Source organism: Leishmania infantum, chromosome 11, assembly GCF_000002875.2.
Source record: "Leishmania infantum JPCM5 genome chromosome 11".
NCBI lineage: Eukaryota > Euglenozoa > Kinetoplastea > Trypanosomatida > Trypanosomatidae > Leishmania > Leishmania infantum.
Genome location: NC_009395.2, coordinates 294,955 through 310,132, shown reverse-complemented (window position 1 = coordinate 310,132; position 15,178 = coordinate 294,955). Strand labels below are relative to the sequence as shown.

General features: G+C 60.3%; 6 protein-coding genes across 6 annotated transcripts; all 6 read right to left on the bottom strand.

Annotated features, from left to right (window-relative positions):
• Window positions 1–877: 877 nt before the first annotated feature.
• On the bottom strand, window positions 878–3,805 carry LINJ_11_0810 (conserved hypothetical protein; the record flags this gene model as incomplete). Its single annotated transcript, XM_001463844.2, has 1 exon — window positions 878–3,805. The coding sequence occupies one exon, from the start codon at window positions 3,803–3,805 to the stop codon at window positions 878–880; it is 2,928 nt and encodes a 975-aa protein (XP_001463881.2).
• Window positions 3,806–4,507: 702 nt separating this feature from the next.
• On the bottom strand, window positions 4,508–4,951 carry LINJ_11_0800 (conserved hypothetical protein; the record flags this gene model as incomplete). Its single annotated transcript, XM_001463843.1, has 1 exon — window positions 4,508–4,951. The coding sequence occupies one exon, from the start codon at window positions 4,949–4,951 to the stop codon at window positions 4,508–4,510; it is 444 nt and encodes a 147-aa protein (XP_001463880.1).
• A 1,468-nt stretch (window positions 4,952–6,419) lies between these two features.
• Window positions 6,420–7,190, bottom strand: LINJ_11_0790 (conserved hypothetical protein; the record flags this gene model as incomplete). The annotated part of the gene is made up of 1 exon (XM_001463842.1): window positions 6,420–7,190. One exon carries the CDS (start codon window positions 7,188–7,190, stop codon window positions 6,420–6,422), a length of 771 nt encoding a protein of 256 aa, XP_001463879.1.
• A 2,485-nt stretch (window positions 7,191–9,675) lies between these two features.
• On the bottom strand, window positions 9,676–10,557 carry LINJ_11_0780 (putative 40S ribosomal protein S21; the record flags this gene model as incomplete). The annotated part of the gene is made up of 1 exon (XM_001463841.1): window positions 9,676–10,557. One exon carries the CDS (start codon window positions 10,555–10,557, stop codon window positions 9,676–9,678), a length of 882 nt encoding a protein of 293 aa, XP_001463878.1.
• An 859-nt stretch (window positions 10,558–11,416) lies between these two features.
• Window positions 11,417–11,911, bottom strand: LINJ_11_0770 (putative 40S ribosomal protein S21; the record flags this gene model as incomplete). Its single annotated transcript, XM_001463840.1, has 1 exon — window positions 11,417–11,911. The coding sequence occupies one exon, from the start codon at window positions 11,909–11,911 to the stop codon at window positions 11,417–11,419; it is 495 nt and encodes a 164-aa protein (XP_001463877.1).
• A 1,576-nt stretch (window positions 11,912–13,487) lies between these two features.
• LINJ_11_0760 (conserved hypothetical protein) lies at window positions 13,488–14,105 on the bottom strand (the record flags this gene model as incomplete). The annotated part of the gene is made up of 1 exon (XM_001463839.1): window positions 13,488–14,105. One exon carries the CDS (start codon window positions 14,103–14,105, stop codon window positions 13,488–13,490), a length of 618 nt encoding a protein of 205 aa, XP_001463876.1.
• Between the last annotated feature and the right edge of the window lie 1,073 nt (window positions 14,106–15,178).

Below are 15,178 nucleotides of genomic sequence, written 5' to 3'. Positions count from 1 at the left end.
AACATAAATAAAAGGACCAGGGAGAAGAGGACACAGTATAGTAAGAAGGCGCGAAGGCACAGAAGGAGAAGGACAAGGAGGAGGTCGGCGTGAGTGCAGAGAACAACAAGAGACAGAGCAACGACAAATCGACGCATATAGATCGATACAGATGTATCGATAGAGGCATGTACAGACACCTGTGTACGGGCAGACAGAAAGGCAAAGAAAATATACACGCGTTGCAACACCGCTCCCATGCCCGCGTGTCACCCTCGCGCAACCGTGCGAAAAAGCGAGGCAAGAAAGTCAAGATGGGTGCCACCCACCCGTCCCTCCTCCCTTCCGCCCCGTCAGGCAGGCGGGCAGGCAGGCAGGCCACCTCGAACCCGCTCATGAGCACACGAGCCTCCACCAACCCGAAAAAAAAGAGACATCTACGGTGAAACAGAAGAGAGCATCGACATCTATACATCAAACGTCACACACACGCACACACACACACACATACACAAAAGCAAAGGAAAGAGAGGAGGTGAAGGTGCACCACGGACCTCTCCGGTGTGGTGCACGCAGCGCGTACACTCCCCCTGTATCGCGCAGAAGACAGCAAACATCACGCGCCTGCATCGGCCAACAATACCTCTCCCCCTTTTCCCTCCCTCATTTGTTTTCCTTTTTACTTCGGACGCCTCCGCCCTTCTGCCTATTACCGACAGGCATAATGTACATAAAGTTCTGTAGGTTACAGCGCGTGCGTGTGTATGTTTTACTGAGTCACCGCCTATGTCGCGGTTGCAGCAGCAGTAGCAAGACTTTACGTCACAAGCGGATCCCCCGTGTGCCTGCGTCGGCATTGTAGGCAATACACTCGCGCCTTTCCGCGCCCGACTGTGCGCTAGCTCACGGCGATGAGTGACTCATCGTCCACCTCGTGCGCAAAGGCCAGGTAGTGCACCTGCCCATTGCCTACCGCGTAAAGCTGCAGCAGTGCTGCCGCCTCGTCCGGTTTCAGCGGCACGCCGAGCGCCTGCAAGCAGGCAAAGAACTGGCCCTCGGTAACGTAGCCCTTGCGCGCACGGTCGTATTCGCGGAAGGCAGCGATGGTGGCCGTGCGGCGTGCCTTGAGGGTGCGCTGAATGTGCTTGAGCGTGGCGACCGCAAAGCCCTGCGCGGCGGTCGTCTGTGTAGCGGCTGAGTCTCCAGTCACATCATCGTTGCCGCGGCCAGAAGATGCAGACCCTTGCAGCCGACGCTGCGACACGGCGGCCGCGCCTGCGCCGTCGGCCAGCATGGCCCGTACTGTGCAAACAAAGGCTGGGTAGTCGATGTCGCCCGGACACTTGGCTGATGCGAAGGCGCCCTCCAGCGCGCTAAGCTGCGCCTCCGTCATGTCGGTCAGTCCCAGCATCGTTATGCAGTGGCGGAACCGTGAGGGCGTTACGTGGTGGTGTCGAAGCTCATCGCCGTCAGGAAAGAACTCGGACAGGCACGGCCGCCGCTCCTGTAGAAAAACGCAGATGCCGGTAAGTACCTCATCCACGTCCGCTGCCGCCTCGACAGCCCGGCGGGCAGACGCCGACAAGTCCGTGCTCACCGTGCTGCCTGCCGCGCTGGCCTTCTGCGCCAACGCGTGCTGCACCGACTCCTCCTCGCAGCCGACGTCTCGCACAAAGGTGAGGTAGCGCACGCCGTCCGTGCCCGGCGACACCGCGTCGCCGGCGCTGTACCACAACGCCAGTGTGTCGATCTCCGTTTGGGTCAAGGGCAGGTGGTGCCGCACACAGGCCTGCGCGAACTGAATCGGGGTGATGACGCCGCGGTGGTGGCGATCAAAGTCTGCGAAGAAGGGCATCAACAGCGCGTTATGCACGCGGACGTTGTGGCGCACGCGGCTCAGGATAGCTGCCACCTGCGCCGCGCGCTCCGCATCCTGGGCGGTGCCTTCGCCACCTGCGCCACCTGTCTTCTCCGCAGCGCGGCTGGCACGCAGTGCCGCGACGGCTGCCTCGACCTCCGTCACCAGCTTCTGAGTATCCACGCCATCGCGGATGTGCGTCGATGCAAACGCGCTCTGCAGTGTCGCCAGCGCCCCCGGCAGCAGCTGCACACCGGCCTGCCCCAGCGCGATGCCTAGACGATCCTTCGGTACGGTACCGCTGTGGAGGGGATCGGCATCTGCAAAGAAGGTAGACACGTGCAGGCGGCGCTCCACAACCTGCAGCGCGACGCTTGCCAGCACGCTCTCCTTCGTGAGCGACGTCGCCGGTGCGACGGCGGCGGCTGTGGTAGATGCGGCACTAGTCGACGAGGGCACAACTAGGCCAGTGGTGCTACGCGCGCCATCACTACCGGTGCCTTTGCCACCACTCGCCTGCGACGGATCGACGTCCTGGACGAACAAGTAGTAGTTTACCTCGCTGCTCGGTGACCCGTCCGGGTTGGGCACCGTGTACTTGCGGATCAGAAGCTGAAGCTGCTCAGGCGGCAGCATGATGTTCTGCGTCGCAAGACCGCGCGCAAAGCGGGTGCGGGTGCAGGTGCGGTGCTCGTAGATGCCCTTCCGCACCCGGTCGAAGTCGCGGAGCACGGGGCTGACGCAAATCCGGTTGGACTGCACGAGAGCGCGCAACTGCGAGAGAAGCGCCTCGGCTTTTCGTTGGTCTTCGGAGCTCGTCAAGTAGGTGTTGGCGGCGTGAGTGGTGGCGAAGAAGTTAGTCGGGGCCGCGCTGCCATCCGCCGCCGTCTCCAGCGCCTGCGAGGGATGAATGTCACGGAGAAACGCACGATACTCCACCACCGGCCCGCTCGGCGCGCCGTTCACGGACACGCCGTTGTCGCTGCTGATGTACGCGCGGGCAAGGGTATCGATGTTCTCGGGCCGCAGCGCAAAGTGCACGAGGGGCATGCGGCCCAGCACGGACTCGAACTGCGCCACCGTGACCCTGCCCGTCTTCATCCTGTCGTAGTCGGCGAAGGCGTCCTCGTAGCGCAGGCGGTACAGAGCGCACTGTTGGCGAAACACGGCAACCAACTCCTCAGCCGAGAGTCGTGGGTTGGTGAAGGAGTCGGGGCACACGAGCGACGAGACGGAGCCCGTCTTCCACTGGTTCGACTGATCCTGGTCAATGGCGTGCAGCCGTGCGGCGTCAGCTGCCCTGAGCGTGTTCGCGCCGTTCGCCTGTCCGTTGAGGGACGGGTCCATGGCGCGGCACCACGCCATGTAGTTCACGCCCCCGTGACCGTCGCTGTACTGCTTCGCGAGCAGATCCATCGCCTCCTCCGTGAGAGAGGCGGAGAAGGGCAGACAGCGACGGAACTGCGCGACGGTGACGCGGCCAGTGCGAAGAGGGTCCAAGTCGCGGAGCGGGGCCGTCAGCGAGGTGCCGTGTGCCTGAATAGCCTGCTGCAGCATCGTTCTGAACGGGCGCAGGCGGGCCTCCTCAGCCGGTGTGAGAGCGGTACTTGGAGTGGAGCGGCAAACAGAGGCGCTGCTGCCCGGTCCCCCCTCGAGAGCGGCGAGGAAGTTCTCGTAGAGCACCTCTGAGTCGTCGCTGCCCGACGCACCCGCGGCAGCTCTGGCAGCCGCCGCCTCAGTCCCGGCCGCAATCGCAGGTGCGAAGCTGTGCGACAGCACACGCATCTCGTCTGGAGAGAGGTGCACATCGTTGTTCGTCAAGACGCGGGCAAACTGCGCGGCTGTGATACGGCCGCAGTGCAGACGGTCAAAGTCGGCGAAGAAAGATTTCAGAAAGATACGCCGCTTCCCCACCTGTGCGCGAGCCTTGCGCATCGCAGCGTCGAACGACGACACCGTGGAGGTCATGAGAGAGAGAAAGAGGCAAGATGCGCGTCAAGAAGCAGCACCTCGGGGGTAAGCGCGTGTGGCTGCACACGTGCAAACTTTATCAATGAGTCGCAGTAGACCCGGTGAAGAGAGAGCTATGTGAACGCGGCGGCAACCGATCTCGTGCGTCCGGCGGCGGCGTAGGGTGAGTATGTACGTCTACGGGAGGATGCGAATATGTGTCGCAAACGCACACAAATACACGTGTTCTTATCAACGTCGATCTTTACGAAATCGAGAGACGCACGGAGAGGCAGTAGGAAGGAAAGTGGTGGTTTGAGTCATGAGGAGAGCTCCAATGTAGCCCACTCTCTTCCTGTGGGCGCCTGTCCAGCAGCCTCTTGATTGGGCCAGCCACCGCAAAGAACGTTGTGCAGGCAGCGCATACCCGAGCTCGCCTCACAGAGCCGCGGGACAACAAGAAGGTGAGTCTCTCCTCTACACACAGGCACACAGAGGCGCACGTGCAAACACCGCCCGTGCCGCAGTCGAGGCATACAGTGAGGCATGGCGATTCCGTTGTGTGAGACATCTCGAGCACACGCCGAGGCTGTTCTATCTCCTAAGCTCCTCTTGTTTGGCACTCGCTAGCGTGCGATCGAAGCCCCCGCACTCCCTCGCAGAGCCTGTCAAGCGCAGGCACACAGGAGCACGTCCACGCACGAGTGGAGAGCGCTTGCACTAACTCTCGTTCTTCTGCTCGCTGATCGACGCCGGAGCCTGGAACGGCATAGCGCTGTCAATCTGATGAACAATTTCACGTGGATACATGAATGCCGTCAGCGCCCCTGCCGTGACCAGGCCATTACGCATCATCTTCACGCCGCCCCACGGCGCGCTTCGCACGACAACGTAGACACTCGCCAGCGCGATCCCGGCTGCCGGCACTATCCACTGATGTGACTCTAGTTTGGAGCTCGCCCTCGCCGACTGCGCCGTGACGAAATCATCGGCCGCTGCCGTGTACTTGCGCGCTCGTGCCAAGTAGGCCGGCACGTCAACTAGAGCATTGGCGGAAGCAATGGCACCTGCTGCAACGGCACGCACCTCCGACACGCCACGCTTCACGTACGGCCACTCGCCGTTCCAAAGGACAAACGTCTGCACCGTCTGTGAGTCCGGCATGACTAAAAGTGGATGGACGAGAGGGAGAGAAACGAAGCGGAGGTGAAAGATGATGTGAAATGCAGAGAATTATGTGTGCCGGCGGTTTCTCCGCGGAAGCAAAGGCGGAAGAGGTGGGGTGCGTGGTGGGTAGTGGGTGATGAGAGAAGGCAGACACATGTGCGCAGACACGTTCCCTCCGCCCCGCCCGCCTGCCTGCCCATGCAGGGGGTGAGGGTGAGGTAGAGAGTATGAAAGAGTGCTCAATGTCTCACCGCCCCCCTCCCCCTCTCCAACCATGGTCACCGTAGGACAGCTGAGCACGCAGGCACGCGAATCTCCCGGGGGAGTAACTCCAGACATTCGGCGAGTTGCGCTTTTGGTCTCTGGCTTTGGTGGCTCTGCTCATAACACGCTAGCTGGGGGTTCCGCCTCCAACGTGGGGCGAGTGCGGGCGTGGCAAGCGGGGAAGTAAGTCCCAGAGGAGCTTCACGCAGGCCAGGAAGGCGAGCCTTGTGACTATCGAGGGGACAGTAGCAGCCGAGGGTGTGTGTTTGTGTGTGTGTGTCGAAAGGCGAACACAAGGCGCTACGGATTCCATTGATGAGGCTCGTGAAAGGCCGTTTCGGTTCTCAGGCGCACTTCATCATCCCCTCCCATCACCACCGCCCGAGCACACACCGCTTTCGGATAGCAGGAATATACACCTGTATACATATCGATGAGCAACGGTGTGTTTATGTGTGTGCGTGTTGGAGGGGGGTCACAGGCCAGTGGAAATGAGCGAGGAGCATCAGTGTGCAGGCGGTAGCAGTCACTGACATGGCAGAAGGCTCTGCGAGCAACAATGCGCAGGGGCAAAGATGCGCTGAAATGGTGTAGTTGAGCACGATCAAGTGGGGGTCTCTCGAAGCGCAGTGGCACACACACGCACACGAGCACAGTTGCACGGCCATCACCGCCCTCCTCTCCCCACTGCGCGTCTCGCCTCGTTGCGGGGGCTCTTCAGTCCACCCTTGATGTCCTGGCGCACAGCTGCGAGGGTTTGAGTTGCGCGACCGCCTCGATGCGGCGCTTCGCAGTGTGGCCTCTGAAAAGAAAAGAGCGCTACTCACGCGCCTGTTTCGTGAGCCCTGCTATCGCGCTCACTGGCTTTCGTTGAGGTACGCGATATGTGCATCACTGTGATGTCCGTGTCGAAATTGAGCCGGCCGCAGTAGTGTTCATTCAGCACAGCAAGACGATGCCATTCGCCCCGCCGTGCACACGGGCACGCATGTACGCGCCGAAGAGACTTTCCACGCCAAGAAGTGCCACAGCTTCAGCCGCGGCCTACGAGAGCAGAGAGCGAGGGAGGGATGAAGGCATACAGAGCGGTCAGGCGCGCGCACGGTGCAGAGCGATTGGTGTCACGCACAGAAGAGAAAACCCCTTCTCTCTATCTCGCCTCAACGCCCCCTCCCCCGCAGCCTCCCCCCCCCTTTGGTCCTCATGAGTTGCCCTTCTGCGACGCCTTAGGGTCCAGGTAGTAGCCGAGCATTATATCTCGCGCCTCACGCAGATGCGATTGCTGCTGCGCCTCCGACGTGGTGAGGGCGCGCAGATAGGCCTGCTTCTTGTTGTCGTCGCGTGAGAGCTCGTAGAGGTGGAACTCGTCCGTATCGCTAAATTTCGTGATCTCGCGCCAGTAGTGGTTCCACAGGTGGTTCAGCCCACAACGGAGAAGACTCCGGTAGGTGTCCGTGCACTGCGGCGTGTTCGTCTGCGCCTCTGAAACCTGGTTCTCGCGTAGGCAGTGGAACAATTTGGCGCGGCCCTCTGTGCAGTGCGGCTCAAGGCTTGCCGACTGCAGCACTACCTCTTGGTTTTTCTGCGAGCTCATGCAAGAGACGTACGCGTTGTGCGTTGCCCGACATAGCTTCTCATTCACCTTGTTTCGAGTGTTGATCTCAAAGGACGACGCCATGGAGACACCGGTGCCGCCGCCCCTTGCACCGTCTTCGTCGTCGCGACGGCGGATCAGCTTCTTGTCCTCGAGGCATGTCGTGTATCTGTCCAGTTCCTTGTAGCACACGTAGGCGTTCAGGTTCTGCCGCAGCATGTAGCGGTTGTGCTCCTCCTCCACTGCCGGATCGCGGTCGGCGCCGCGTTGAGCGATGTCTTCGTTCTGCTTCGCCTTCCACTCCTCAAACATGTCCAGCGTGAACTGCGACTGCTTTGCCGGGGTGTGCATGCGCCCCCACGCGTTAACACCGGGCATGGCGACGGCTCGCTCGCTTACCGCACGTCCTAGTGCACGGCGGAAAAAGAAGTTCTGTGTGCGCGCGTGTGCTTCAGAAAAGCGCACACGAGATGCCCCCTCCGCCGAGACTTGTCCGTCCAGTGACACATCCCACTCCGACCAACCATACAAGGGGGTCGACGTAGCAAAAATAAAAGACGACGACGGCCGAGGAGGGAGAGAGAGAAGCAAGCACAACGATGCGTGATGATCGGAGGGGTGCAACATAAGCACCGTGATGAGGGTACAAGCAGAAACATCGGGAAGCAACTCGGCTGGCACCTCGATGCGACGGTTCAGCAGCCTTGCGGGTGTGCGTGTGCGCGTATCAGAGATCGAAAGCACTCCAAGAGAGGGAGGGGGAGGAAGAGGTGGTGCGTTGTTGCCCCTTAACAACGACACGAACAACCACGTACACCTTGCTGGTCTTTCACCTTCGTCGTATCCCAACCTGCCCCGCTTTCTCTCTGAGCCACCGTCACGCAGAGCCCCCCATGGCTGTCCGCGGCATAGCGCCGAAGAGCACACATCACAACCACATCGGTTTACTCGGAGCCGGTCGCTGTGTCTGTCTGTCTGTTTGTTTCGTTGCTGTTTATGCTAAAAATGATGCGTGAGTCATGGAGAGGGAAGGGAGCAGCGCACCAAGCGAGAGAGGGGGATGCAAGAGTCTGCGCTGTCGCCGTGCGTCAACCCCTCTTCCTCTGCCGCTGCGCCCCAAACACCCGATCGCTCAGCGCGAAAAAAAAGAGAAAAATGAAAAGAAAGCGCCACCACGAGCAAGAGGTGGAATACATGCACGTGCCAGTGTGTGTGTGTGTGTGTGTGTGTGTGTGTGTGTGTGCAAGTGTGCCTACGTGCTTACTCACCTCCTCCTCCTCCCCCCTATCTGGCCGAGACGCTCCCCTTCGAATCCAAATCACGTGTGTCCATTCGCTTTTTTATCGCTTGCGCCCTCTCACCATGCCGTAGCTCCGCCCTCTCGGATGCCGAAGGAACCAAACAAAGTCTGCACAACATCGTCAGACTCTAGCCCACCCCACCACACTCCCGATTTCGGTGCAGTTCGACTTGCCGTCCACCTGATAGGCAATGACAGCCTCCTACCCCGTTCTCTGGGCCGTGGCTTCGCTCCAGCTGTACCTGGTAGCCCATTACAAGAAACGATACGAAGCGGGAGAAGGCGAGAGCGACACGTGAACAAGCGGCGGCACAGCAAGCGGAAAGTAGCAACACATCAGAAAGAGAACAGAGAGGAAGGCCAACCGACGCTGCTGGCTTGCCGCTGTGAGGCAATTCCAAGCTGCACAGGAGAGACTGAAAAGAAAACCAAAGAGAAGCCGCGCGCGGGGAGAAGGGGGTCGGGGAGGAAGGACCCGCAGAGCAGGGATAGAGGAATGGAGGTAGGCGGTGCTCGCTGCGGCCCGCTTGTACGGGTGTATGCATGCAGACCACTAGGCTCTCTCTTCCAATCCCCACTCGCCGTTGCCTTCTCTGCCGCCCCCACCTTCCACCACCCTTTTCGCAGCCCCTCAAGTCTTCTTATCTTCCCCGTGCGAACTGGAGAGGATGCAGAAGCGCCTCAGTCAAGGTCGATTATAAAGAACACCAGAACTACCTTGTCATTGCTAGTCCCTCGCACCTCCCCCTCTCGCCTGCGTGTCTGTAACCCACCACCGGCCACAACGTTACCGGCGCTCCACCGCTGCCACTCTCCTATCCAAGCCCAGTCCAACAAGGACGGTGGTACGGTCGGAAGAGCAGGCGGTGTAGACGAGTCCGTGCGCGGCACACGATAGAAAGAAACAAAATGCAGGAGGAGGGAGGTGCAGTGCACTTAGCAAAGAGATGCGGGGGGTATCAACGAAGGTGATGCGCCTTACTTGCCCCCTCGTCGCCGTCACCTGCACGAGTTCGAGGTCCTCGCACCTATCCCTGCTCCCCCCACACCGGATGTGCCCATCACATCTTTAGAAGCTGCACACGCACGCTTTTGTACGGAGAAACATGCTACACAACTTGAATGAGCTGCTCCTCTAAACTTCTGCGCGTGCGTGTAGGCGCGTACTCATTGGGTGAACCCCTGCGTTGCGATGCGCCGGGCTCGGCGAGGGAAGCTGCGTAGGAGAAGGACTTGCGCAAGGAAGTAGACGGCCACAGGCGTCGACAAGCACACGGGTGCAGGAGGCGATCACGTGGCCTCCGAGAACGGCCGCTCCATCTGCCTTCTGACGCCAGCGCGATGGGAAGCACAAAAAGGCGCGCGCACAAGGGAGCCGAGAGAAGGCGGGGGTGTGAGGCGGACACGGATTAGCGGCACAAAGGCAGACAGGGCGAGTGAGAAAGAGGCTGCGTGTGCCTGTCCGAGCGCACTCTCGCGCTGCGGCGTTTAGCGGTGTCTTCCCTTCTCGTTGTTCTGTTGCTTCGTTGTTGTCAAACTTCGCCCCTCCCCCTTTGAACTGCCTTAAGCGCGGTTCTTGCGAGCCGGAGCGGCACCCTTCTGCGCAGGCGGGCGGGCACCCTTCTGCGTAGGCGGGCGGGCACCCTTCTGCGTAGGCGGGCGGGCACCCTTCTGCGTTGGCGGGCGGGCACCCTTCTGCGAAGCCGGGCGCGCACCCTTCTGAACAGACGGGCGGCCACCCTTCTGGGCAGCAGCGCCAGCGGCGGCGCCCTTCGCGGCGGGCTTCTTCGACTTCGACTTGGACGCACGCTTCGGCTTGCCGGTCTTGATGCGCATGATGCCGCGGTCGATCGTGATGTGGTTGATCGCGTGGTCCGACTCGCCCTGCGAGCGCAGGTAGCCAGCAATGCACAGCGTCGTCGTCGTGCCGTTGATCACGCCGTTCGGGCCAACGTTCGCGATCGAGATCTGCACGGCGGCGTGGTCGTGCGCCTCAATCAGCGTGTTGGTCGCGTGGCACTTGCGCGGGATGTAGAGGTCAACATTCTCGCCCTCCTCGTTGAACATGCCAATGGTGGCCATCGTTGCGCGCGGCGGGAGATGGAGCTGAGAGAGGAATAGACTTGAGGCTGAGCAAAGGTGTAGTGTGGGCACACTGTTGAGGAATAGGTAGGAGATAAATGGTGGCGTGGTGGTCGCGTAGTGATCATGAGCGGTGTGGCATGTGTTGTTGCCAGCGTTGCGAGTCGGCCAGTGCAAGGCAGGGACGTAGAAAAACAAAACACAAAGGCGGTCAGGAGACGAACAAGCGGCGAAGTAAGTCGAGTCAGGTGTGCACTGTACGTCCTCTGCCTCGCTTCGTGGTAGGCGGCATTTTCGCATGGAAACCCAGTACGGGTGCGTATGGCGAGGGTATGCCCTGAGCAGTGTCACACACTTGTGCATGCTCACGCGCTGCTGCGTACCTTCACAGCCGGCCTAGCGCACGTTTTGTTGCTGCGGTTCGCATAGGTGCCTCGGCAAGCGCCGACACCGCCGCCACCGACACGCCTGTGCATGTTGTGCGCGCCTGCCAACCTTTGGAGCTGCGTGGTGTCGCTCTTTTTGTGTTTTTTTTTTCGAAGAAATGAACCTCTCTCACACACATTCGCTCTCCCACTCTCACGCCCGGGTTGCTCGCCACATCCTCTGTCATCATCGTCCTCGCCTCCCACCCCCCACCTGGCCTACCGCTCACCGTCACCTCGTCGAGCGAGCGGGAGGAGGGCAAAAGAGAGGCGAAGAGGACAACGCAAGCGGGCAAGCAAGCCTTTGCGAGAGCGCCAGAGAGAGAAGCACGAAGAGAGAAGAAAGGAAAAATTATAAAACACAGATTTCAGCAACGCACCAAAGGTGTTCGGTAAGCATGTGCGTGTGTGTGTGTGTGTGTGTCGTCGCACCGCGTCGGCTGCCGGCTCGTCTAGCAGTGTCGTGCAGTCATGGAGGCGACGAAGCTGCCACCGGTGCGCTGCACGAAGATATCGCACAAAGGCCACGGTCCATGCGCAACGCGGCCCAGCACAGGGGGTGAGGTGTGTCACGTAGGAGGTGCACAGAGAGAAAACGGGCGCCGCGCAGGCGGACACCCCGCGTCACTACCTCTTCTTTTCATGACTCTGCGTCCTCACCTCGCCCCTCCCCCTTTCCCTTGCGGTAGGTCTAGACCAAGCTGTACACAGACACATACGCAGGCACACACCAAGTCGCATGCGCTCCCGCTTGCCTTTGCCTTCTTTAAACGGCGCTCTCCCCCCTTTGAACTGCCTTAAGCGCGGTTCTTGCGAGCCGGAGCGGCACCCTTCTGCGCAGGCGGGCGGGCACCCTTCTGCGTAGGCGGGCGGGCACCCTTCTGCGTTGGCGGGCGGGCACCCTTCTGCGAAGCCGGGCGCGCACCCTTCTGAACAGACGGGCGGCCACCCTTCTGGGCAGCAGCGCCAGCGGCGGCGCCCTTCGCGGCGGGCTTCTTCGACTTCGACTTGGACGCACGCTTCGGCTTGCCGGTCTTGATGCGCATGATGCCGCGGTCGATCGTGATGTGGTTGATCGCGTGGTCCGACTCGCCCTGCGAGCGCAGGTAGCCAGCAATGCACAGCGTCGTCGTCGTGCCGTTGATCACGCCGTTCGGGCCAACGTTCGCGATCGAGATCTGCACGGCGGCGTGGTCGTGCGCCTCAATCAGCGTGTTGGTCGCGTGGCACTTGCGCGGGATGTAGAGGTCAACATTCTCGCCCTCCTCGTTGAACATGCCAATGGTGGCCATCGTTGCGCGCGGCGGGAGATGAGAAACTGCGCTCGTTCGAAAGGGAGGGAAGCAAGGGTAAAAAGACAGCCGAAGAGTGTTCGCAAGGTAACAGATAGAGCGTGATGGGATGGAGGGGATGAATGATGGATGATGGGGCAGCCAGGAGAGAGTGCGAGTGAGCGAGGAGAAAGAGTGTACAGAGGAAGCGTTGTTTTGGGCCGTTTTCTTTCGCATCGCAAGTGTTGGGTAGGTGGGAAGAGAGCGCACGGCCAAGGCTAGTCTGCACCCCTTTCGTCCTCTTCCCATGATAGGCCACGGGAAAAAAAAAATATGGAAAGCAAAGTGGGGCGCGCGGAAATGGCGGTGGCGCCGCCACCCGCGCCGGTAAGCCCTTCGCATACACCGTAGGGTGTTGGCGTTCCAGGCGAGCATCGCCCGAGAGCGATGCCCAGTATGTACGGCGGCGATGCACACAACACACATGCCGATGCGCTGCCGTAGATGTCGCTCTCTTGACGACCTAGATTATCCAGTCGCCTTCCTGGGTAAGTCCGATAAGGCGGCATCGACGATATGCTGGCATGTTCCTTCTCTGTGCCTCCCAGTGGGCTTGCCTGCCGATGCGCTCAACCTCAAAGGTGTTCGTCTTGTCCATCTTAGTGTGTGCGATGCTGGGTGCGTGGAGACGAGCGCGCACGCCAAGGTGCACACTACCGAGAGGACGGAGAGTATTGCACAGGTGGAGGCATCCGAAAGGAGCGCCTCCACACGACGGAAGAGAACGGCGAGACACAACCAAACAACAAAGGGAAACGCGCGAACATAGAAGAGGAGGCGCGCGCGTGTGTCTGTGTGTGCGTGTGCGTGCGTGCCGGAGGAGGAGGACGAGGGGCGAAAGCCATGAAAAAAGCAGGGCGGACATGAGCGAGATCAGGAGAATGTTTCGGCGAACAACTGGCAGAGAAGCTGTGCTCGTGTTCTCGTGTGGGTCATCGGTGAGTGGAGGAGCGAAGGGAGAGGGGGGGGAACTCGCGCACTCGTCTTGGAGGAAGCACCAGAGATGCACACACGGAGAGGAAGTCAAAAGAGTGCGGGTGGGTGAGTGCTGGCGAAAGCGGAAGAGGAGGGAGGGAGCTAACACAAAGTCAGAACGTAAGGGCGGCATGCGCAGAGGGAGATTGAGCGACCCTCTACACAAACCCCACGCACAAAACAAGAGCCCACATAGTGAAAGGCAGTGAGGAGGGCGCTCGGTGGGGGGCCGAGACGCAAAGAACGAAGAGAGGCCTCATCACGGGCGCTCACACAAACAAACCATTACGCAGAAAACGAGACGACGGCAAGTACAAGGGATGCAGAACAACAAAATATATGTGGGTGCATGCCCCCCCCTGCCTACTCCTCCCGCTCACCGCTTCGCATGCCCACACCCCCAGAAGCCCCAACAGAATGATGGTAATAAGACGAGAGGGGGAAAGAAATATCAACAACAGAAAAAGATTCGATTTAGATCTTGGTGCGCACTCCGACGCACACCGACTCACTTATGCGCGCACGCCTCTCGGCTACTTCGTCCCCATCACCCTTCTCGCCTCTACGACTCTGGTGGTGCGCCGAGGTTCTTCATGAGTTCGTCAAGATCCAGCTCTGGTGTCACCGGCGGCGGTTCCGCGGTTGCGTCGTCGTCGGGCTTCAGGTAGCAGCTCATCGGCGGTTCCTTGGAGTCGTCATAGCTGGATTGAGTTTGTGTGGGAAGAGCAGAGGGAGCCATCCGTTGGGGCTGAAGCGGAATCCCGAGTACACTGAAGCCACCGCCCGTGCTGCACGACCCGACTCCGCCATTGCCGGTGTTGCTATTCTCATTCGCCACCGCTGACGCGAAGAGCGCGGGTGGGTAGTTAGTTTGAAAAGCCGAGACGTCGCCGTTGCCGAAGCTGGGCTTGTCGAGCAGCCCCGATCCGTTCGCGACTTGCAGGAGCAGCTCCGCGCGTTCGTGGTACATCTCCAGCTTCGATCGGACTTGAAAGAGAAAGAAACGGCGCGCTTCATTGCTCTCAATCGTCGCCGCGCGCTTAGACGCCTCTGACGCGATAACCTCCATCGCCGTTGTGTAGCAGCGCACCGCCGTGAGCGGGTTTCCGTCCTCCCTCTCTTCGCTGCGCGCCAGCTCGATCATCTGCGCCGCGTACCGGAGTTGATCAGCGGCGGCCATGACTCAAGACGGTGGTGATGGGGAAGGGGATTGTGTGTGAGTGTGCGTGAGGGATGGTACCCGCTTGCCGTCGCCTTCGCCGTTATGGACGACGGCAGTTGGAGGGAAAAAAAACACAAAGTCGCCGTCGGAGTAGTGAAGAGAGCCCAAGACAGGGAGCAGCACAACAATCCGAGAACACAGCGAGAGCAAGAGCGATGAGCGTGATAGGCGGAGGCGGCGGGGAGGAGGCGTGACTGGATGTGGCAGTTGAAGGAGGAAACAGACGGCAAGAGGAGGTACAGCGAAAACGGAGCAACGACACAAATAAAAAAATTAGGGAGTTTGACTGCGTGGCAGATGGCGCAATGAGGATATGAACGTGGGAAGAGAAGGAGGGGCACGCACGCACACACAGAGTGAGAGAGCGAGAGAGGTGGATGATGTGTGCGCGGTGCGTAAGGGGGGGGGGAATGGGAGGGCCAGAGCAAGAATGTAAGCTGTTGTGTGCATCACCGGATGTGCGAGCGTGGCCTGCGCAAGCGCAAGGAGTTGGAAAACGCAGCATTGCGCGCGTGCCCTCCAGCAGCACTGCCTTTCGGTTCCTGTTCGCTGCATCGCTGCGCAGTGCCACGGACGCAGCAGCTCCCAGCCATCGCTTTTTTACTTCATTCTTTGGCCGTCACCGTGCATCCCCGCCCGCCCGCCTGCAGGAGTGGGGGAGGGGGGGGGCAATGCACTCATGACTAAAGGAAGAACAACAAAACCAACGCTGCTGGCGGGGATCAACGCAGCAAATCGCAACAAGCAAAAAAATGTTCGCATGAAGCGTGAAGAGCGCCCGCGTGCGTGTCTGCACGTGCGAGCTGGACGCGATCACTCTTCTCCGCATGCTCCCGCTCTGTGTCGCGCGCACGCATATTTTGCGTGCATCGTCTGCCGCCCCACCACCTCCGCATGTGCAGTGCCGCCACACACTACATGAGCACCACAAGATGAAGGGAAGCCATCAAACAAGTGCCGTCTCCTTCCTGTTGAACATCCAGGTGGCTGCTGTCGAAAAAAAAAGAAGGGGACGGGGCAGAGAGCTCCGT